Genomic DNA, 23,085 nt, shown 5'->3' with positions numbered 1-23,085 from the left:
AAACAAACAGGTAGGTTGTTAGATGGCCAGTCAGAAAATCCAAATAATAGGCAATTTCTTCTTCGTTTTAGTTACTTCTCTCCTTGATAAGTTTCGATCCATTGTTTTTTGTCCTGCCTTCTGGTGCTTTGGAAAATAGGTTGGCTTCCTCTTTCTGGCAGCTCTCAAATATTGGAACGCTGTTATCATGTGTCCCCAAGTTTTTCTTTTCACTAGACTAGACATACTCAATTACTGCAACCGTTTTTCATATGCTTTGGCCTTTTTGTTGCTCTTCTCTGCAATCTTTACAGAAACCCAACATCTTTTTTACATTGGGGTGACCAAAACTAGACGCAATGTTCCAAGTGTGGTCTTACCAAGGCATTATAAAACAGTATTAATTGAGATCATGTGATCTCAATTTTACCCCTCTCTTACTACAGCTTACATTGGCTTTTTTGACAGCTGCAGCACCCTGCTGGCTCGTATGTAAGTGATTGTCAACTGACAATATTGCTTCACTGCTGTACTCCAGGCACCTAGTCACTCTTTGAACAATCCAAACTTCTTTGCACCTTCATCCCCTCAAACTTGTCAGTTGACAAGTGACAAATCACCTAACAAGCTGTGATGCAATTGAATGGGGGATGGTGTAAAGAGGTTTGGATTGTTCAAAGAGTGGTTAGGTGCCTGGAGTATAACAGTAAAGCAATATTGTCTGGCTTGATGCCCATAGTCAAAGTCTCTTATCTTTTCAAAGTCCTATCTCATTTGATCCAATCAGGCTTAGTCTGGCAATCCTCTGATTTCTAACATGGGATCTAGCATTGGCTTCTGTGAGCGTCTTGCATTTCCTCCAGCTCTTTTCACATAAGAACTTCTAGAATGTTATATCAACCTTTTATGATATAGACCAACTGTCTTATGCCAACTTTCAGCCTTATCTCCCATGAATATATTAATTTTCAGGTCTTCAAGGAAAATCTCTCCATATCAGGCATACTACCATAAAGGAAAAGTGGTAGGTTGCAGGTGGTACTCCCCGGTATGGGCATACCGAAGCCTGCCCGGAGTACTGGGTACCATTCTGGTATGATGCTCCAGCTGGGCCACCCACCGGTCCGCACTCCTTACCTGTCCTTTGAAGCCTTCAGCGCTTCCATGCACGTGCATGGCACATTCAGTGCCCGTGCAACGCTCCGCCGAGCAGCTGGAGCGTCACGGAGCCCTGCGGAGGTGTCGCTGGAAGGTAAGACGCATGCAGGTGCTGCACATCTGTGCGCGCACTGCGCATGTTCATGTGGAGGACGCTGGGCCCCATTGCAACCATACTGGTTGCAACCGGATCCGGAACCCACCACTGATACAGAAACTCAGAAAAGATTTAATGGAAGAGAAATGCATGAGAGAGAGTTGTGTATTCTAGAGTACATGAGATTAGGCTGAATGTGCAGCAGTCCTACATTTATTACATTATAACTTACTAAATTAGAACAAATCTGCAGAATATAAAATAGATTTCTCTGGCAAGGGCAACCTATGAGATTTTCATTTTGCAAGTTATAATTACTGATCAGGAATTATAGATTTAGTTACCAACTTGTTTAGGTATTTATCCTAGCTTTGGTCAATGGCTAGAATACAGAAGACATGTCAGTATTTAATCTTTCTTGAGAATTATTGTTATTTAGTGTTTGACTTAAGAATTACTTTTAGTCCCTAGTGAAAGTGCTTACTGTAGGTATTCTGCCCAGAGTGTAATAGCATAGATTTGGGTGGTCTGATAAATACTGTGAATAGTAATAAAATAATATATTGAAATCTTGACAAGTATTGAGATTGCGTGTGCCAAGGAATCATTTTAGTACCTGTATTTAATGCACAAAATATATACAGTTTACTATATGATGGCCATGGTTCATCCATGAGAAGCTGGAATTCAAATTCACTAATATTAGAAGTTATTAACTGAACCTATTGAAAATTAGTTAAAATAATTCATACTTGTAAAAATGATGTTCTACTAAAATCTCAGATTGATTACCTTCTGAATATGCAGTTGGCCAGACTTGTGAATGTACTGGTACCAGAGTTTTTAAAAAAGCAGAATTACAATTAGGCTAATATAAGATAGTTTTTCTTCTCATGGTCTGTATGGTACACATTTGTGGTTCTCATTTTATGTAAGCATTTATATGCTATTACACATGGATTTCTTTTTATTAATCTTTTCTCATTACTTGATGTACCTGTTCTATTATGAAATAATTAATTCTCTATGTAGCAATACAGAGGTGCACATTGAAGATAAAAGAGGAAGATACATAGGTACATAGAACCAAAATGCTGATATATAAAACCAAAAATACATAGGACAAGAATTTAAACAAATATCTGTTATAATTAAGCTAATGTAACTACATTTTCTCAATTAGAGAAATACCTTTTCTTATTAGAATAGCAATTCATTGTCATGAATGTTTGAGTTAAGTGAGGTTGAACTCTATACTCTTATTAGTTCCAAATATCAATATACTATATTATGTTTGTCAAATTTCAAATATGTTATGGCTGCTAGAAGTATAGCAATTATATGTAAGCACAATTTTTCTCTGTTTTTGATTGTCCTTTTATAAGTTGAAAATATGCTGTCATGATACTGTTAATTTTAATGAATATCATATAAACATTATAATCTTCATATTGTTATTTTGTAGAATTTGGAACATTATTTTCATAATTTTGTTTTCCTACAGGAGGGCAGAAAATTAAGTGAAATAATTTTATGGTCGCAAGACAAAGTTTTTCTTGGATATCCTGAGAATGAATTTCATCTATTGATAACTGTACAACAATTAAGAGAAAAACTAAAATTAAAAAGAACTGTTAATCTATTAATAGTAGGTGCTTGCTATGACTCACTTATTGCTTCAGTTTTAATACTGATAGAATGCACTGGCTGTATAAGCACAAAAATATTATACATGGCTTGCTATAAAGAAGATACAGATAAGTGGATCTTGAAAGACTTTACCCTAGATACACCCGCTGTTGGTACCATACATATGGAAGTCATACATTCAGCAGTAACATCCTTGGTGTTGTGGGATGATGATACCATTTTCTATACTTACAAAGAGCATAAACAACATGGTTATCTTCTGGATTCTGAAACAAAAAGCAAATTTTCAGCAGCATCTAAAGGATCTAAAATTCATCAAATTGTTATTGGTTAAGTATTCTATGTTTTAATATAAATATAAGATGGAACTGATTACCTTTCAAACAGCAAAGTGTCAAACCTTGTAGAGGTACGATTAATAACAAAATTTTAAATTGTGTGACAAATGAAGTGCATTTGTCACAAGATATTGTTTGAACTACTTAGTCAATAAGAGAGCTGTATGGCCCTAATGAGAAGATGATTGTGAGTGAGTAGGAGCTGCTGCAGCTATATGGTGAATAGGTGGTCCAAGAAGGGAACCATTGGTTGGCTTGTTCAGGAAGAATAAAGAGAACTGTATTGAAATCTGGCTGGGTGACAAATGTAAGCCCCTATTTAACATTTGGCTTCCAGAATCCCCGATGTTTCAGCAACTGTGATAAAAAGGAAGGAGAATGGGGATGATCTTCTATGAGACTTTAATGTCCTAGAATTCAGTGGGGATGCTAAACCTGGTCTTTCAATTAGCAGAGTAAAGTAATGTAATTTAGGCAGAATAATAAAATGAGACAGATAAAGACAGAAATTTATTCCGGAATGGTATCAGACTTTGGTCAGAGTAGAGGGACATTATGAGTTTGGCTTCAGACAGCAATTTTTTTGTGGCTATCTGGCATTCAAGTCAGAACTATATTCTGATGGTATCACCTAATAAAATAATTATCTTTATATTAAAAATAAATATGTGAATGACCCTATTTTCAGCTGAGAAAATTATTATGTCAAGTGGCCAATGTGACTTTTGTCAACTTAGTTTGCCTCCAAGACTTTAATATGTCACCATGAATTTTTTAAAAAAAAATAAAGTGGAAACTGAAATAAATAAAAATAATGGTTTATTTGGCGTAAAAGCTGTAGCTAGAATAAAAGACATTATGTGTTTACCAAAATCATGTTTACTGAACAGTGAGCTCCATATATTCAGTAATGCTTATTTTACTTTGAATATATTTGAAATTACAGTATTAGTATATTAATATTTTATATAAAATAATTTTATTTCTCTAGAAATATACTTAATTTGGTATTCTTTTTCTTTTCCAGATTACGTTGGAAATGCCATAGTAAAGCTGGAAAATAATGCTCTGTTTTTCTTCAAATTTGAAGTGACAGATATTGTAAAGCTTACTCCTTGGGAAGATAGTGTTACAAAGTTTATATTTTATTTTAATCCTTCTGGAAATATGTTTTTGCTGACAATCGATGGCCGAAATATCTATATCAAAGTATATCCATTGAAATTAGAAGTGTTTAGTGTTGCATCAAAATTGAAAGACGTTTGCCCATATATATCATTTGAAAACAATTTGAATCTCAATGCTCATTATATAGATAAGGGAGACAAAGTGGCATTTTGGGGTCAGATAGTATATTTAGAAAATTATGGTTTATCAGTAGAAGTTGAAATTTACAGGCCAGAACTGTTGCAGACCAAAGAAATTATCAATTATGAAATAGCTCGTGGAATCTGCACTAAAAATAAGGTGAGTGCTTTCTATACACGGTATCATTATTTTCTACTTCTTGTTACTGTTCTTACTATATATGAACTAGACTGGATAATGGGGTGTATTGTATTGTATTGTATTTAGTTTATTTGTATGCCGCCCTTCTCCAGGAGGGACTCAGGGCGGCGAACAACTCAGGGGGGAAAGGGGACATAAACACAATACACATACTTAAAATACACGAAAATCACACAGCCATATAAGTCGAGAGGGGAGGGGAACTCATCAACCCCAGGCCTGCCGGCACAGCCAGGTTTTGACAGCTTTCCAGAAGGCCTGGAGAGAGGTGAGGGTCCGGATCTCCGCGGAGAGTTCATTCCAAAGGGCCGGAGCTGCTGCAGAGAAGGCCCTCCCCCGGATAGTAGCCAGATGGCATTGGCTGGTGGACGGAACCCGGAGGAGGCCGACCCTGAGAAATCTAACGGGTCTTTGGGAGGTAATTGGCAGCAGGCAGTCTCTCAAGTACCCAGGTCCAATACCATGAAGGGCTTTATAAGTTACGACTAGCACTTTGAAGCGTATCCGGAGACCGATCGGTAACCAGTGCAGCTTGCGGAGGATAGGTGTAATGTGGGTGTACCGAGGTGCACCCACAATCGCTCGCGCGGCTGCATTCTGGACGAGTTGAAGTCTCCGAATACTCTTCAAAGGCTGCCCATGTAGAGCGCATTGCAGCAGTCCAGTCTTGAGGTCATGAGGGCGTGAGTGACTGTTGCGAGTGCCTCCCGGTTCAGGTAGGGACGCAACTGGTGCACCAGGCGAACCTGGGCAAATGCCCCCCTGGTTACAGCCGACAGGTGATGTTCTAAAGTCAGCTGTGGGTCCAGGAGGACTCCCAAGTTGCGCGCCCTGTCTGAGGGGCGTAAATTTTCACCCCCCAGCCTGAGTGATGGAACACTGGCCAAATCTTGGGAGGAAAACACAACAGCCACTTGGTCTTGTCTGGATTGAATACAAGCTTGTTAACCCCCATCCAGACCTGACAGCCTCCAGGCACTGGCACATCATGTCAACCGCTTCACTGAGTTGGCACGGGGCAGACAGATACAGCTGAGTATCATCCGCATATTAATGGTATTTAGTCCCGTGCCGTCAAATGATCTCACCCAGTGGCTTCATGTAGATATTAAACAGAAGGGGGGATAGGACCAAACCCTGAGGAACCCCATATTTCAGGGGCCTAGGGGTCGACCTCTCTCCCCCAACTAACACCGACTGCGACCTGTCCGAGAGGTAGGAGGAGAACCACCGAAAAACGGTGCCGCCCACTCCCACCTCTCGTAACCGTCGCAGAAGGATACCATGGTCGATGGCATCGAAGGCCGCTGAGAGGTCAAGGAGCACCAGGATGGAGGAATGGCCTCCATCCCTGGCTCTCCAGAGATCATCGGTCAGTGCAACCAAAGCGGTTTCCGTGCTGTAGCCAGGCCTGAATCCAGACTGAAAGGCGTCCAGATAATTGGCTTCATCCAAGGACCATCGGAGTTGAGAGGCTACCATTTTCTCAACAACCTTCCCAATGAAGGGGAGGTTGGAGACTGGACGGTAGTTGTTCAAACTAGCTGGGTCCAATGATGGCTTCTTCAGGAGGGGTCTCACCACTGCTATCTTCAATGCGGATGGGAAGAAGCCCTCCCGAAGAGAAGCATTTACCCTCGCCTGGACCCAGCTCCGCATCGCCTCCTTGCTGTTCGCGACGAGCCAGGAGGGGCACAGGTCCAGTACACACGTGGCAGCACTCACCGCTCCCATGGCCTTGTCCACTTCATCAGGAGCAACAGGTTGAAAGTCAGTCCAGAGGTGGCGTTCAAGACCTTCCCCTGGTACCCCGGCTGGCTCTGCGCAATTGGAGTCCAGGTCCATCCGAAGCCGAGCAACTTTGTCCGCTTGGAACTGGACGTATTCCTCTGCTCTACCTTGTAAAGGGTTATCCGCAACCCTCGTATTTAGGAGGGAGCAGGTCACCCTAAACAAGGCGGCAGGGTGGGACTCAGCGGACGCTATCAGAGCAGCAATGTGATTGTTCTTAGCTGTCCGTATTGCCGATAGATATGCTCCGATGCAGGTTTTCAGAAGTGCTCAGTCTGACTCAGATTTACTGGCCCTCCAGCGGCACTCTAGGCATCTCTTTTGGCACTTCATCTCCCGGAGGTCCTCGGTAAACCAAGGGGCCCTCCTGGATCCACTGCTGTGGATCGGCCGTAAAGGCGCAATTCGGTGGAGAGCCTCAGACGCTACCGAGTTCCAAGTAGCAACTTAGGTCTCCACCGAACTGTGGGCGAAAGTATCAGGCATAACGCCAAGCACCGTCTGGAATCCCTGAGGATCCATAAGACACCTGGGGTGGAACCACCTAATTGGTTCCTCCTCCCTACAGCCGGGGATTGGTCTCTGAAAGTCAAGCCTCAGTAGGAAGTGGTCTGACCATGACAGGGGCACGATCTCACTACCCCTCAAACCAAGATCACAGCTCCAGTGCTCCAAGAGAAATACGAGGTCGAGTGTGTGACCCGCTGAGTGGGTCAGGCTCTGAATTACTTGGGTCAAGCCCATGGCTGTCATGGAAGCCATGAACTCCTGTGCTCCATTAGAGTGTTCGCCGAGCGAAGGCAAATTGAAGTCCCCCAGTATCATAAGTCTGGGGAACTCAACTGCCAGCTCAGCTACTGACTCGAGGAGCAAGGGGAGGGCTGTTGTCACGCTGTTGGGAGGCAGGTATGTCAACAACAAGCCCACTTGACCCGCAAGGTCCAACTTCATCAGCAAGGACTCACACCCGACAAGCTCCGGAGCAGGGATCCTACGAGGAACTAAAGACTGTCAGATAACAATGGCCACTCCTCCGCCCCTTCACTGGGGTCACGGTTGATGAAGCACCTGAAAACCCTCTGGGCACATTTCTGTGAGGGGGACTCCTCCCTCCGGGCCCAGCCAGGTTTCAGTAATACATGCCAGATCTGCCCCCTCGTCTCTAATTAGGTCCCGGACGAGGGGAGCCTTATGAACCACAGATCTGGCATTTAGCAACAGCAACCTGAGACCAGGGTCCTGATTACTCACGCCATCTGGCCTTGGAGTGGAACTCACAGGGGCCGGACGGGGGGATCCCTCGAATATAGGGAACCCTCCTTCCCCGGTAATGGCTTGCCCTGAAGTTCCCGCCATAGCTGCCCCTCCCCATTATGACCCCTATGTTCCGGGCCACTCCCGCATCTGTGGTCCCTTCACCCTCTTCCCCAGCTACCGGATTCATCAGCAGGCCCTTCGACACACACAACCAAGGGCCGGGACCAGGCCCGGGGGCCCCCTAGCACTTCTGCCAAAGCACTCAGTGTAGGAGGTCCCAGCTAAACTCCCGGCCCACCAAACATACCCATACATACAACCAGTCAATCCCCACAATACAAGTTAAAACAAAAACAGCAATATAATAATAAAAGTGGGACATTCAGTCAATCACAGTCATACCATACACTCCCCATACACATAAATATAAAAATTGAATAAAAAATTTACAAATGTATAAAAATTAAGATTATGGGCCTGCGCAGTCCAGCCAATTGTATAGTCCAAAGAGGCCGGGGAATAGTGTCCAAACTTCCCGAAAAATAGATATCCGGAGTCCAAGGGTAGTGGGACATGAAATGGTAGTTCACAGTAGTCCAGAGCGAATCCATACAAGTCTGAAAGTCAAGTGGGCTGCAGGCAGTAAAGGATAACGGCAAAAGTTGTAGGGCCAGCCGCAGGAGACAGCGGCCAGCAGCACTCCCTCCCATCGGGGGCAAAGAACACCCGGGAGCCAGGGATAACCCCACGGTAAAAGGGAGGGAGAACCCCACTCCCAGCTGCACCGTGACACTATCCGTGGAAGTAGCCCATCGGTAGGCCCTCAGCTAGCGACCCCACCCCCTCCCTTAACCTAATCCTAACCTTATCCTAACTTTATCTTAAACTAACCCACCCTAAACTCTAACCTAACCCTACCCTGTCCCTAGCCTGACCCTACGGCAGCACAAACAGCAGAGGAGGCGTCAGGCAATCCCAGGGGGGTCGGGCCCCCCCAGCAGTCACCGATAGCCGCTTCCACGGCAGCCAGACAGTGTCAGTCTGCTCTTCCAGGTTCCACTGGTGTCTTCGGCCCCGGTGGTAGGGAGGCCACCGCCCATCTCTCACCACAGGTGGCCCAACAAGGATTCGCAAAATAAGGCCCACAAACTCCACAGCATCCAGAACAATAAGGCCGCAGTCTTCAAGCGGCTAGACTATAGTGTTGACAAGTGGCCTCAATATTTCATACAGAAAGGTTCAGTTCTCAGCAACTCACACGGAAAGCCTCGGCGCTCCAGCCAACCACGGCGTTCTCAGGTGGCCGCGATAGTTGTAGCAATCAAGAGAGGGGACCCCCTCCCGGCAGCTGGGCTATAGTAATCTTTCAGGCGCCGCTCACAGCAATCACGACGCTCTCAGCTGGTCTAGAATCCCAGCGAACAGCTGGCACCTCCGGCAAGGTCTCCCAGTCAGCTGAACCGCATTAGTTCTCACGATGCCGGCTTCAGCGTCTTTAGCCCTTTAAGTAAAGTTCAAAGAGTAATGCCACCTCACACCCACCCCAAGCACCTCGAGCACTCTCACGCTAATGCAGGGAACAGCCCGAACTCAGCTCGGCTCCACTCCTGCCGGGAATAGCCGTCCGTGCGAGGGGGTGAGGAAAGACGCCCAGTAAGCCGAAGGCTGTTCGCAACGCTGTTTGCAACGGCGTTCGTAAAACGCCGAGAACGCTGAAGAGCCGGAACGCCAGAGTTTGTTTCAGAGCCCCTGGATAAGTCCCTGGGTAACGCTTTTTAAATTCGCTCACCACTCGTGGGCTCAGCCCAAGCTCTTCTCTTGGATCCCTCACTGCTTAGGTCTGGTAGACAGCGGGGGGTTCAGTTTAGGACAGTTGAACGCTCTCCTCAGCCGGAGCTCAGGCAGCCATCTGGCAGCCATGTTGTCTTTAATGTGTATGTGTTTCCTATATGTTTTTCTGAAATTTCCATCTTCCATTCTTTTGTTTATCTTTATTAGAAAATTTTATGCAGATCAGTGGTGGGTTCCGGATCCCGTTGCAACTGGAATGGTGCAACAGGGCCCTGCATCCACCACATGAATGTGTGCAGCACACCGTGCATGCATCCTTACCTCCTGCGATGCTCTGCAACACCTCCGCAACGCTCCAACTACGCGGTGGAACGTTGTGTAGGCGTCGTACGCACCATGCGCAGAGGCACCAAAGACTTCAAATATAGGTAAGGAGGGCGGGTGGGCGGGTGAGCCCTCCAGAGCACTGTACCGGAACAGTACCTGGTTGTCGGCACCTCTCCATTAAATAATTAGGAAAGAAAGACCACGAGACTCCATGTGTGGAAATCAAGTGTACTTTTACTAATTAAAAATGATTAAAGGCATAGCAAAGCGAAATCTGAATATTTAGGTGCGAAAGCGATTGATATATAGAATAGCCCATTCCCCACCCCTTGGCATCACCGTTACAGTCCAATCATAATTCTCCCAAGTGTCAGGTGCAAGATAACTTCAAAAGGCATCACGAAGATGGAATGCCGGTGCCGTTAGTCCTGGCGGGAAACTCCCAAGCATGCGTAGTCCGATCAACTGGTGAACTCCAGAACCTTCCTCCAGCACAATGAGTAACCCCTCCCAAATACCATGCCCTCCCTCCCCGTTTCATGGCAGCCGAAGCAACAGCAAAGCAGAGGCTGACACTGGTGCTCCTAGCAGGTACCGGTACACCCGTACCAGAGTGTACCGCCTGCAACTGGTGCAGATCACATCATGCAATCAGAAATACAGTAAACCAGAAAAAAGCCAGACATTAAAATTTAGAAAAAATATAAACAAATTAAGGAACACTGTAAAGGTCATTTATTAAATAGCATATTATGATACAATATGTAACATCACAGAATTACTAAATATTGTATACTTTTTTCCATAAAATATTTTCCATCTATAACTAAACATAGTTCAACACAAAAGTCTGTGGTCAATAGTCCACAGATTAAAACAATAAAATATTTTAAAGCTCAACTACAGACTTTGAAACCTGTACTTAGTGATGCATTCAGACAATACCTGTTACATGAGGCCACTTGCACAAGAATCTTTCCTAACCTTTTCAAGATCAACCAAGATCAGAAAGCTTTGTTCTGCTATGACTCACCTCAAAATACAAAATTTAATTATAAAATAATATTCAATTCTATATCTGTTGGAAAAGACATACTAAGTTGAAGCACCTATAAATTATATATTTGATGTAGCTCATGTAACTTATTATCTATATTTTATTTATTAATCAAGTTATATATTTTGCTTACCTTAAGCCAAAAGAATCCAAAGAATCACTTTGGAAAGTGAGATGGGTGGCATATAAATTTAATAAGTAAATAAATAAGTAAGTAAGTAAGTAAATAAGTAAATAAATAAATAAAGAGTTCATATATGCTTTATGCAATTTTCTCCTAATATATGCTTATTAGAAGTTCAGAGGAAGCTATTATAGTCTAATTCACTGATGCATTTATTCATTGTTCCTCACAGACTGTAACATTTTATCATGAAAGGGATTATTCTGAACTGCCTGATTATCGAACTCAAATGTAAGTTAAAATTTATTAATATAAAAACAATAATTCAGAATCAATACACTATTTGCCTTCAAGAATGTCAATGCATTTTGTTTTTAACATATTCCAGTATTGTAGTGTTATATTCTATGTTTATAGGATCCGGGCCAGGGTTTAGCTTACTCTTGTTGATTATAGAATAAGTACCATGTAGTGAATGAATGAGTTATGAATGTAACGGAGCCTATCAATTACATTTGTAACCTGGGGATTTCGTAGGAGTGAATCACGTAATTTGACTGTGATCACTCCCTTCTTTCACCCATTCACTCGCTAATCAAATGCATAGGTCGTTAACGGCACATGAGGTATCTCAGGATGGGGAAGGCCATGGAGAGCCTAGCGATGGGACAGACCATCTGCTTCAGACTACCCAGCAAGAGCAGAGGGAGAGCAGGATTAGCGCACCTTACTCAGCTTCTCTGCCTGTCATTTCTGGAGCAGAGGGCAGCCTCAGTGGAGACTCCACCAAAGTCTTCCAGGCTCAGCACAGAAAAGCGTTTGCATGCCGAAGTGAGGCTTTGGGGCAGTGAACTCACTTTTCTTTAAGCCTCTCATTGGCATGCAAACATTTTCCCTCCATACTCCTTTTCCGACCTCCCCAGGGTCACTCAAACACTTTTTCCCTGGATGAAGACTGGAAACTTCTAGAGTCCATGGTCTCATGCGAGTTCAGGCACCCATCCATTTTTGCAGATAATGGGTGCATGAAGTGAGATCAGGACATCCAAAAGATTCCAGCCTCTGGGGGAAAAATGTTTTCACACCAAAGAGAAGTTTGAAGTGATGCAAGTACACTGTCCAAAAGCCTCACTTCGGAATGCAAACGCTTTTCATCAAATGCTTTGTATCAAACATGATGCAAGTACACTGCCCAAAAACTTCCCTTCGGAATGCAAACACTTTTCCTCAGCTCTGTCTCTGAGAGCAGGCAAAGAAACAGGCTGCAGAGGAGACAGCTCACTAGATCTTTGAAAGGTAAGTGAATCTCCACAGGCCTGGCAGGGGGAGGGGGTAAGGGAATAGGCAGGATGAATGTTGCAGTGTCTCTGTAGTCATTCTTAAGGGCCTTATTGCTGCAACATTTGTAATTTTGGAACTGGATCATAAGTATGTGGGGGGGGGGGCTATGTTGTAACATCAAATTGTCACTAAGTGAATTGTCATAACTCAGGGATTATCTGTATATTGGGATTCCAAAAGGAGAAACCAAAAAAGTGAGAAAGTTAAAAGTTTATAGGCAGTTTGTAAAGAATTCCATTAATGATTTAATAAACATGGTGGACTTTTGATTATTGCTGATGCTAAAATACTCTATAGTTGATAAAAAGTGCATATGGTCCCAGTTTCCTGCAAAAATTGCATACTTACATGTTAAGTCTATTTTATTTTATATATATATTTTAAAATATACACGGTGGCATAACGGAGTGAGCTCCAGTTACTTATCCCAGCTTCTGCCAACCTAGCAGTTTGAAAGCATGTAAAAATGCAAGTAGAAAAAGTAGAAAACACCTTTGGTGGGAAGGTAACAGCATTCCGTGCACCTTCGGCATTTAGTCATGCCGGCCACATGACTACGGAGACGTCTTCAGACAGCGTTGGCTCTTCGGCTTTGAAATGGAGATGAATATATACTTAAAATATATACTTTAAGTTCAACAAAGTGAAGTACAACAAAGTAACAAATATTTCAAGCCACTTAAGCACACACATTTGGAATAACATGTTTCCCCAAGTCCACCAACAGGACAACATGTTCACCCTCATCCTGATGGATATATTTTATTCCTAAATGTCTTATCTTCAACCAGAGGTATTCCCAGACAAAATAATAAGAAGTTTGCCATGAGCTGTTTGATTTTAATCCCAATCTTCGTAAGTGTCATTTCACATTAGTTACTAATCATAAACTTTTAGAACCCATTTTAATTTTGGCTCTAGCTTGCATTGAGTTGCACACGGATGTCATAAAGTAGATATGCATTTGTAGTTCATTACGTAGAGGTATTGTTTCTGACTTTGTTGTGATTATTGTTCAATACCGCTATATACCTAGAGAGAAGATTTGGAAGGAAAATGGTGATTTGAATATTGCATATATATTTCCTATAGACCTTAGTTATGTTACTTTTTGTTGTTAAGGCAGCAAGAAGAATGAAATGGATATCAAATTTAGGTGCTTAAGTCAACAACCACATATTGGATCTCAGCAGAAGAGCCAGAAATTATAACCTGGACAATTTGGCATTATTGGAAGTTAGAGAAAAAGAAAATGCAAATGCAAATGGGGGTGGGGCTGAGCCTGTTGAAGGTCCTGGGTCTCTACTTCACTCCCAGCATTGCTGCCACTGAGCTCTGCCATTGTGCGGGTTGGCCAGGTGGGGGAGATAACAGGGGGGGGGGATTGAAGAGGAAGTAGAGGAAACAGTTCCTTAACTTAATGAAGCCCGGGACTGGGAGTAGCAAAGTTGAGATTGACATAGATAAGGTGTATCCTCACCTGATGACCAGTGGGATTCACTTAATGATAGCAACAGAGATTGCCATAATTGCCATCACGAAGTAATACAGTCATGTGATGTCAAGCTTTATGACTACATCATTTAGTGACATAAATTTTGGTCCCAATTACTACTGTATTGTTAACTCAAAAACTATCTGTAATGTAGTATGCAAGTTTTATAACAATATAATAAAACAATATTTTTAAAAGAGAAACAGAGAGAAAGGAAAGAATGTAGAAATTAAAGAAAATATATTTAGAATCAAGATTTCCAATAAAATAGTGACATCACATAGAAGCGAGTGCAGTGGTCATGTTTAGTCTTGCTGAAAAAAAAACAAATGTTTTATGATATATTAAGGACTAACAAGCACATTCTTACTTAAGTGAATTATGTTAATCAAATAACTAGATTTTAGATCTGAGAAAAGAGAAGAATGTATATACATATAATTCTGATTGGCTGTGGGAAAAAGGAGGGAACAGTAACATGAGAGGTAAAAGTTAGCTAGAATTAAAAAAAGTTCAACAAGTGGCTGTTAGGTATGATACAGACATTCTTTTCTAACTAACCAGAATACAGAGAAAAAGGCATTTTAATCTGTTTAATCCACAAGAAATTAGGTTAACTTTCTAATGAATTCTAGCTCTGCTATTTCACCATGAAATTTATTTATATCATTTTTTTATAATAAAAAAAGCTCAGAGCTCAGAGAAATAACTGAAATGTTTCTCTCCTGGTTTTGTTTTGTTTTTTGAAATCATTAGTTCTGATATCTGTTTATTATCTTGTGTAAAAATTAGCTAGTTCAATTTAAAAAGTTGTGGAATATTGTTATGTATCAAATTAGAATATTTTCTCTCATGTATTGGTTATCAAACATATAAACAGAATAATTTTATAGACACATATTTTGAATACTTAACTTATGGGAGAAAAGGAGCATTTACAATTTTTTTCCAAATGTTTTATGAAAGTCGAGTTCATAATAAGTTAGTACATAGATTACTTTACTAATAATATGAAAGCAGAAAAATACAAGCAGATTGTTTGTGTATCTCTTTGTTTATACACATGCATACTAAATGTATCTTCTAATACAGTGAATTATAATATCTGATTTTTTTTTCCATATGTGTTCATTTACCTGCAGAGCATTATCTGAGGGTACTGTGACATTTGAAATTGAGCCTTCAGTAACTGGAAAAACATGCTTAACAAGAAACAAGGTATGTTAACTAAATAATAAATTATAATAAATAATGAATTACAGTTGAAATTAAAATCCCTAGTACCGTAAGGAGGAGGCAGATGGAGGAATTCAATACTATTGGTTACTGTTTATAAAAAAGGAAAGATTCTACATTTTATAAAGAAAGAAAAATATTTTTATTATTATCTTTTACTATAATTGGAATGAGACCTGAGATTGATCAATACAATTTTTACAATGACATTTATTAAAAAAATCTGCTGCATTTTTAAAATCCACCCCAGCCGAGTCAATCCTGGGCTGGCTAGTTATACCTGGCAGTGAATGGGTGCCTCATAGCGTCCACCTCCTCCATGGCCCAACAGTCCCACCCATCCCACCTCTGGCACCATTTCTGGACTGGCTGCCTGGATGGCCTCAGGAAGGGGCCGTCTCTGCCCAGTTTGTAGCGGTGCCGAGAAATTCGCAAGCCTAAAGGCGTCCTCGCTCCTGCATGCAACCTGGGATCTCCTCACCCCCTCGGTTGGGAACCTCTGAGGGCCGACCGCCCCAACGGAGCCCTTCGGCCTACTCTTCTGAAAGCCAGGCGGGGCATGAGGGAACCACAGCCTTCCACCGCACCACAATGGGAAAACGCGGTCCCCGCAACTTCCAGATGGGATGCCTCAGCTGGCCCTCGCGGTCATTTTCCGGCAGTCGACATTGAAGCTTCCTCCCCTCCGATCAGCCTCTTGCAGCCGTCTCATGGTGTGCAATCTTTGCGCATGCACATGCCTTGGACTTGCAGTGGCTCTTTCTTCTTGCCAGCCAACTGCTTTGTCCTCACGTTGTTGCCCAGCTCCCAGAGAGCCACACTCATGCTGGTGATCCAGAAGGCAGGGGGAACCAGTCGCTGCCTCCTAGTTTGGGAGCCAGCCAGGGGCGAGTTGGGCAGAGGTGATGGCAACAGCAGAATCCAGTGCTTGGGGAGGAAAGATTAGCGAGCTCCCATCTCTGCCCTGTGGCCTCTACCGGCTCAGGGCAGCGGACTCAGCTGCATCGTGTATGAGCCGAGGCTGCGAGGAGCCCACCACATGTTGCAGAGGAGCCCAGCCTTCGCCTGCATGCTAAAGCAGCCCCCGCCGCCAAGGGCAGATGTCTTCTTTTGTGTCCTATCGCATGCCCCCTTTATTTCTCTAGCCCCTCTCCTTCCCTAGCTTGCCCGGTGGCACCCCAGCACGATAAAGCAATCCCCGCCTAAGGGTGAAGAGGAGCGCTCCAACGAGCGAAGGACATGCCGGCGGCAAACTACCCACCCATGTTCAAGTCAACCCACCTCCTCTCTCCCTGCATAAGCTCTCTGGTGTCTCCCAAGACTGACTTCTGTCCTGCCCTCCTGTAGCATCTGTCTGCACCCAGAAGTGGCCGGGGGTTGCTCTTGCCCTCGGGCAACAGTTCCACCTTCCCTCTCCTGAAGCCCGGCAAGGAAGCCCACTCCTCATGCCAGATCCACCCAAGGAAGGAGAGAGCCAGGCTTGGCCAAGCTGCCTCTCCCCGTGGTTTCTGCAGTTAAGGGCAGAAACCACAACATTCCCCAGCACAAGCGAGAAAATAAAGCTCCTTTTCTCAGGTGGTGTGGGTGGAGTTTAAGGCTAGCCTGGAAGGGGTGGCGGCCTGGTGCTTGTTGCTGCTTCTAGCTCGGGCAGAGGCAGCTTGGCCGAGTTGGGCTCTTTCTCTCTCTCCCCTTCCTTGGGTGGATCTGGTGGGAGGAGCAGGCTTCCTTGCTGGGCTTGAGGAGGGGAGAAGATGGAGCTGTTGCCCAAGGACAAGAGCAACCTTCGGCTACCTCTGGGTTAGGGTGGAGCCGCCTTGAGCCTCTCTCTCTTGGTCTCCTTATGCTGAGATCATCCTTTCCAGGCAGGGGCAAGAAGAAGAGTCGCTGCCCTCCTCCCCCTGGCTCATGCCCAGCGCTCTCTCTTCTCTCTCCCCTTCACCTCCCCACACTTGCTTACCTGTCCCAGAGAGCTCGGGCTACGCCTCCTTTGACCCAGCCTCCTTCCTCACTGGTGTCGCTCCTGAGTGATCTCTTCCATCCTCGACTGTTGCGAAGAAGCAGCAGCTCTGGCTGCACTACACCCGCTTTATTCTCTATGAGAGCCACTTTACATCTTGTTGCCCAAACTTAAAACGGTCTGCGCATGAGCACAACATTTAAAAAGGAATAAAAATTACATTTTTTCAATGAAGATTGTTCTGCGCATGTACTGAACAGAAAATCAAGATGCTGCTGCAGAGGATAGAACCGGTATGACCCCACCTCTGATTTAGAACCTGTAAGCTATAATCAGTAATAAGTAATGCATGGTCTACTTCTGAAATGATTTGAGTTTCTCTGAGTAGCTATTCCTCCTTTCTGAAGAAAACTTACAGTATTTTACTGACTTTCTGATAATTATTTTTGTGCAAGCATTTGGCTATTTTTTATTTTTTTTAAAAGTTTTTTATTTATTTTTTAATACAGCTTTACACATATTATAGAAACAAAGTGTTGACCGGATCTTTCCTTTTATGTCCTCTCATTTACATAATCCATTTTACATCATAACTTGGTTTTCGCTTTCAGCCAAATTATTTTCTTCCATTATTTTCCATTTTTTTATACTCATTTTTTCTTACTACAATACCTTCAATTGCCCCTTCAAAAATTGCACCAAATTATCGTTTAATATTTCTCTATTAGTTTATTTTACTATAAACAATGTATCCTGTAGTTAGTTTTTGACAGAGCATTTCTTCCAATTTTTTCTACAATTAACAATGTATTATACTTTCTTTATTTCTTAATTAGTTGCATTATAATACCAATCATACTACTATTCCCTTTAATCTACTCATACAGCTCTTTCCCCTCTTCTTCCTCTTTTATCCATTTTCTCTTAGGCTCTCACAAATTCCACTTTTAAGCATTTTTCTTCTTCTCCCCCTTTCTCCTAACTTCTTCCCCCACCCTCCTGTTTTTATGATTGTAGTATCTTTTCTTCAGAGAATTCATTTTTATTATTCTGGTATCTTTCCCCAGGGTTTTCCCCATTCTCCTCCCCTTCTTACTATCTTGTGGTTTCTTTCGGGGGGGGGGGATCCCCTCTTTGTCTGCTTTTTCTTTGTAACCATAAACCCCAGTAAAATCATCTGTCTGCATTTTATTTTCCAATGTTCTTTCTTCCACCATATCTTGTTCCTTATTTGTACCCTCTCTTAACCCCCTGTTCTCCTATTTCTTGCCTTTTATTTTCCCTTTGATTTTCTATCTTTTTTACCAATTAATGTTTCACACGGACTTTTCAGCATCCCAAATAATTCCTGATACATCCACATTTTGCAAGTTTAATTATTTTTTACAGATTTTTAAATTTTTGGGTTATGCCACATTTAATTACACGTTTAGGGTCTTCCAAATTCAATTGTTCAGTTTTAGCATTAATCCAGTCCAGTCTGCATTCAAGATTTTTTTCTCTTCCACCAACACAAACAGTTGCCGCCAAACAATGTTACAATAACAGATAACAGTTCCTGTAGCCAAGGTCACAGCTGCACTCTCACTAGCCGGTGAAGTATTTTCTGCTTGCTGGTAAATGGCTCTCTTCAAACCACAATACAATCCCACAGCTACCTGTCAATAGCTGTCAAATAGCTGTCGAAAAGGCTTTTAATCCACAAAGAACATAATAAAGAAAGGAGAAAAGAGATTTCCCCTTGGGCTCTTCCTTTTGGTTTTTTTTTTCACTTCCAAACTCTGGAAGACAGAGTCTCCTGAGGCTTTGGTGCTTTAACCTCCTCTGCCTCCTTTTTTTTTAATAGCATTCCCCGAATGTCAGTTAGCCACTTATAACGCTCTGGGACCCTTTTTAAGATTCAGATCAGGTTTTTTTCTCCCCCCCCCACCCGTGAGTTGGTCAATCACTCACCCGATTTCAACACTTTGTTCCAACACCTCTACAGCATGATAACTTAGTCCAGAGGCCCAGCTTTATAGCGGTCATTCAGTTATGGCCACTGCCCTTGTTGTCAGTTTGAAAAGTTTTTCTACGACCTCCCTCCTGGCTGGTTGCTAACAGCAGGGAGGTGACACGGGGCTGGATCCAGGCGGTTGTTACTGCCTCTTTTCGGGAGGAGTTCTTTCCCCCCGCTTTAAAGGCGGCGGTGGTGAGACCCCTCCTGAAGAAGCCATCTTTGGATCCAGCCGTTTTAAACAACTATCGTCCAGTCTCCAACCTCCCCTTCGTGGGGAAGGTTGTTGAGAAAGTGGTGGCCTTTCAGCTCCGGCAGTCCTTGGAGGAAACCGATTATCTAGATCCCTTCCAGTCGGGATTTAGGCCTGGCTACACCACGGAAACCGCTTTGGTCGCGCTGATCGATGATCTCTGGAGAGCCAGGGATGGAGGTCATGCCTCCGTCCTTGTGCTCCTTGACCTCTCAGCCGCCTTCGATACCATCGACCATGGTATCCTTCTGCAACAACTGCGGGAGGTGGGGGTGGGAGGCACTGTTCTATAGTGGTTCTCCTCTTACCTCTCGGACAGGTCGCAGTCGGTGTTGGTTGGAGGGCAGAGATCGACCCCTAGGCCCCTGAACTACGGGGTGCCGCAGGGTTCGGTCCTCTTTCCCCTCCTGTTTAAAATCTACATGAAGCCGCTGGGTGAGATCATTCGACGGCACGGGATAAAATACCATTAGTATGCGGACAATACACAGTTGTATCTGTCCGCCCCGTGCCAACTCAGTGAAGCGGTTGACGTGATGTGCCAGTGCCTCGAGGCTGTTAGGTCTGGATGGGGGTTAACAAGCTTGTACTCAATCCGGATAAGACCGAGTGGCTGGTGTGTTTCCCTCCTACTAATTGGCCACGTTTTCCATCTCTCAGGCTGGGGGGGGGGGTCAAACAGTACGCCCGTCAGACAGGGTTCACAATTTGGGAGTCCTCCTGGACCCACAGCTGACTTTTGAACACCATCTGTCGGCTGTGACCAGGGGGGCATTTGCCCAGGTTCGCCTGGTGTGCCAGTTGCGTCCCTACCTGAACCGGGAGGCCCTCACAACAGTCACTCGTGCCCTTGTGACCTCTAGACTGGACTACTGCAACGTGCTCTACATGGGGCAGCCCTTGAAGAGCATTCGGAGACTTCAGCTTGTCCAGAATGCAGCCGCACGAGTGATCGTGGGTGCACCTCGGTTCACCCACGTAACACCTATCCTCCACGAGCTGCACTGGCTGCCTATTGGTCTTCGGATACGCTTCAAGGCGCTAATCATCACTTATAAAGCCCTTCATGGTATTGGACCTGGGTACTTGAGAGACCGCCTGCTGCCAATTACCTCCAATAGACCGATTAGATCCCACAGATTAGGCCTCCTCTGAATTCCATCCACCGGCCAATGCCGACTGGCGGCTACCCGGAGGAGAGCCTTCTTTGTGGCTGCTCCGACCCTCTGGAACGAACTCCCCGTGGGGATTCGAACCCTCACCACCCTCCAGGCCTTCCGCAAAGCCCTTAAAACCTGGCTATTCCGGCAGGCCTGGGGCTAAAGAGCTTCTGCACCCCCTTCTCAAATGGTATGATTGTAGTGTGTTTTAAATTGTGTATTGTTTGTTTGTCTTTTATCCCCTGTTTGTACCTCCTTTCCCTTGACTGAGTTGTGAGCCGCCCTAAGTCCCCTTTGGGGAAAAGGGCGGCATATAAATGAAATAAATCCTAATCCCCAAGAACTGCCGGTTCCTCTAGATTGTCCGAGACATCCCTTCTTCTCCCCTGTCCCTCCAGGACAGGTTTCAGTCTGAAGACCTCCCAACAATGGTTTGTCCAGCTGGATTTCCGCAAGGCACAGGAGAGCTTGCTTTTTTCCAGCTGGTCTCGTTGCAATGCTTCTGGCTTCTCATCTTTTATCTTTTTCTCGGGGGTTATTATTTTCCAGAATATATGTGGTAGAAAATGTTTACAGTAATCTGTTTATTTGATGAGGGTCACTCCACAGTAGGGGTGTCAAACCCAAGGGCCGGGAGCCAGAGCTGGAGCCGGCTCGCAGGGTGCTTAGATCAGGCCTGTGAGGCTGGCTTGGAAACAGTGAAGGACTGGCCTGCAGTGCCTCTGCCAGTGAAAATGGGGCTCAGGAGGGTTGCATACGCCCCTCCGGAGCTCCATTTTTGCTGGCAGAGGATTGCAGGAAGCCATCACAGCCAAAATCGGAGCTCAGGAACCCATTTTTGTTGGCAGAGCACTCAGGCCACCACAGGCATCCCGACATGAGTGACGTTGAGCTGGCCATGCCCATTCTGGCCCCCTGAGATAAAACACAACACCGATGCGGCCACCAATGAAATTGAGTTTGACACCCCTGCTCTACAGCATTATTCAGGAGCAGCTAATGAAACAGTGACTTTTATCTTCATTTTTTCTTATTGAAGGTGACTTTCAGGTAGTGTTGTGGAAACTCCATGCAAAGTCATCTATCAACAGGCTTTCTCCATAGAGTCACTTTCTGTAGGTTGAGCTAATTAAACTAGTTAGACTTGGCTGATCTTTTAAATTAAAGGAGAATGTGCAGACTTAAAGACTGACATGTCTTTAAGACTCCGCTATTCTAAGCAATAGCAACAGCACTTAGACTTGTATATCACTTCATAGTACTTTATAGCCTTCTCTAACCTGTTTATAGAGTCAGCATATTGCCCCCAACAATCTGGGTTCTCATTTTACTGACCTCGGAAGAATGGAAGGCTGAGTTAACTGTGAACCAGTTAGGATCAAATAGCTGGTATAAGCAGTGAATTAGCCTATAATACTGCGTTCTAACCACTATGCCACCACGGCTCTAAGGTAATTGCTTTGATAAAAAAACATGCCTGATAGCGCCTCCAGTCCTACACTTCAAACTGAATGATTAAATCAGCATAAGAAAAATAGAAGGACTATATTACTACAGTAAAATTAACAAAAACTTGATCAGTGTTAATTTACTGAGAGAACATAAGGTATCAGAACATTTTTATCTTTTTATACATAGTTCCTAAAAAATTAAAGTCTTATCTCTGATTTTATTGCTTGGATTTGACCAGCCTGTTGACAAATATGTCAGGACCAAAATGGAAAAACATTGAACGTCCACTAGAAAACTCATACTCTCTTTTTTCATATCAAAAATCATTTTAGGCTGAATATTGTTGTCCCCATAAGTTTTGATGTTCTCCCAATTCCGTTTGTTTGTCTTGAGCTACTCTTAAAAAGTCAGCATCACACACTTGACAACAGTCCTTATCTAGATAAAAACCTTTCTTTTCTCCATCTCAGTGTTCTAAGCGTTATGTATTAGTACTACAATAAACTAAACAGACATTCTTTGTGGCTATTTCTAGATCATCAGAAGCCAGCACATTATACCCTCAGTGTTAAATAATAATCCAAAAGTTGATTATTTCCACCTTTAGGTATCTCTTCAAAGATATTTTTTTCAAGATTTTTATACTCTCTTGTTGATGCTTATCTTCAGCTGGATTATGGTTTTGTATGTAGCCAGGCTATAATGTACACATACTGGCTCCTTCCTCAGCAGGGTAACACTATAAACTTGCATTTGTGATGATCATTGAGAATGATGAAGATAACATTTCATTCTTCTCAGTTTTACATATTTTATTTCCTTTAAAATAAGAATTATTAATGTCTGCAATAAAAATTAGTAGTAGTCTCAGGTAGAAATTAGGAACTTAATAAATATTACTATGTAAACAAATTGACCCAGACAGTACGCTGTTCATTAAGCACATATTGTATGTAAAAAAAAACTATATATAACGCAACAGTAAAAACAACGGCTTTCAGTCTGGATGGCCTCTTGTGATGAGCTGATAGACAGAGAAAGGAAGCAGTATGCTTCCTCCCATATTTGGGCATACCAGGGGTTGTGACACAATACATACCTATTTCCCTGGCTTAGC

General features: G+C 43.5%; 1 protein-coding gene across 1 annotated transcript in view; it reads left to right on the top strand.

Annotated features, from left to right (window-relative positions):
- The first annotated feature begins 2,862 nt into the window (after positions 1-2,862).
- The window catches only part of LOC148044997 (cation channel sperm-associated auxiliary subunit epsilon-like), a 58,407-nt gene continuing 38,184 nt past the window's right edge, over positions 2,863-23,085 (top strand). Inside the window, exons 1-4 of the mRNA XM_087718009.1 lie at positions 2,863-3,213; positions 4,250-4,689; positions 11,311-11,369; positions 15,057-15,132. Coding sequence (XP_087574135.1) covers positions 2,967-3,213; positions 4,250-4,689; positions 11,311-11,369; positions 15,057-15,132 — 822 coding nt within the window. The 5' untranslated portion in view covers positions 2,863-2,966. The remainder of the gene's footprint in view (positions 3,214-4,249; positions 4,690-11,310; positions 11,370-15,056; positions 15,133-23,085) is intronic.

The sequence above is a fragment of the Thamnophis sirtalis genome, unplaced genomic scaffold (assembly GCF_051295495.1).
Source record: "Thamnophis sirtalis isolate CommonGarterSnake01/CBP01778 unplaced genomic scaffold, rThaSir2_p1.2 scaffold_6, whole genome shotgun sequence".
In the NCBI taxonomy this organism is placed as follows: domain Eukaryota; kingdom Metazoa; phylum Chordata; class Lepidosauria; order Squamata; family Natricidae; genus Thamnophis; species Thamnophis sirtalis.
Note: the sequence above shows the minus strand (reverse complement) of the source record. Positions and strands in the feature narration are given on the sequence as shown.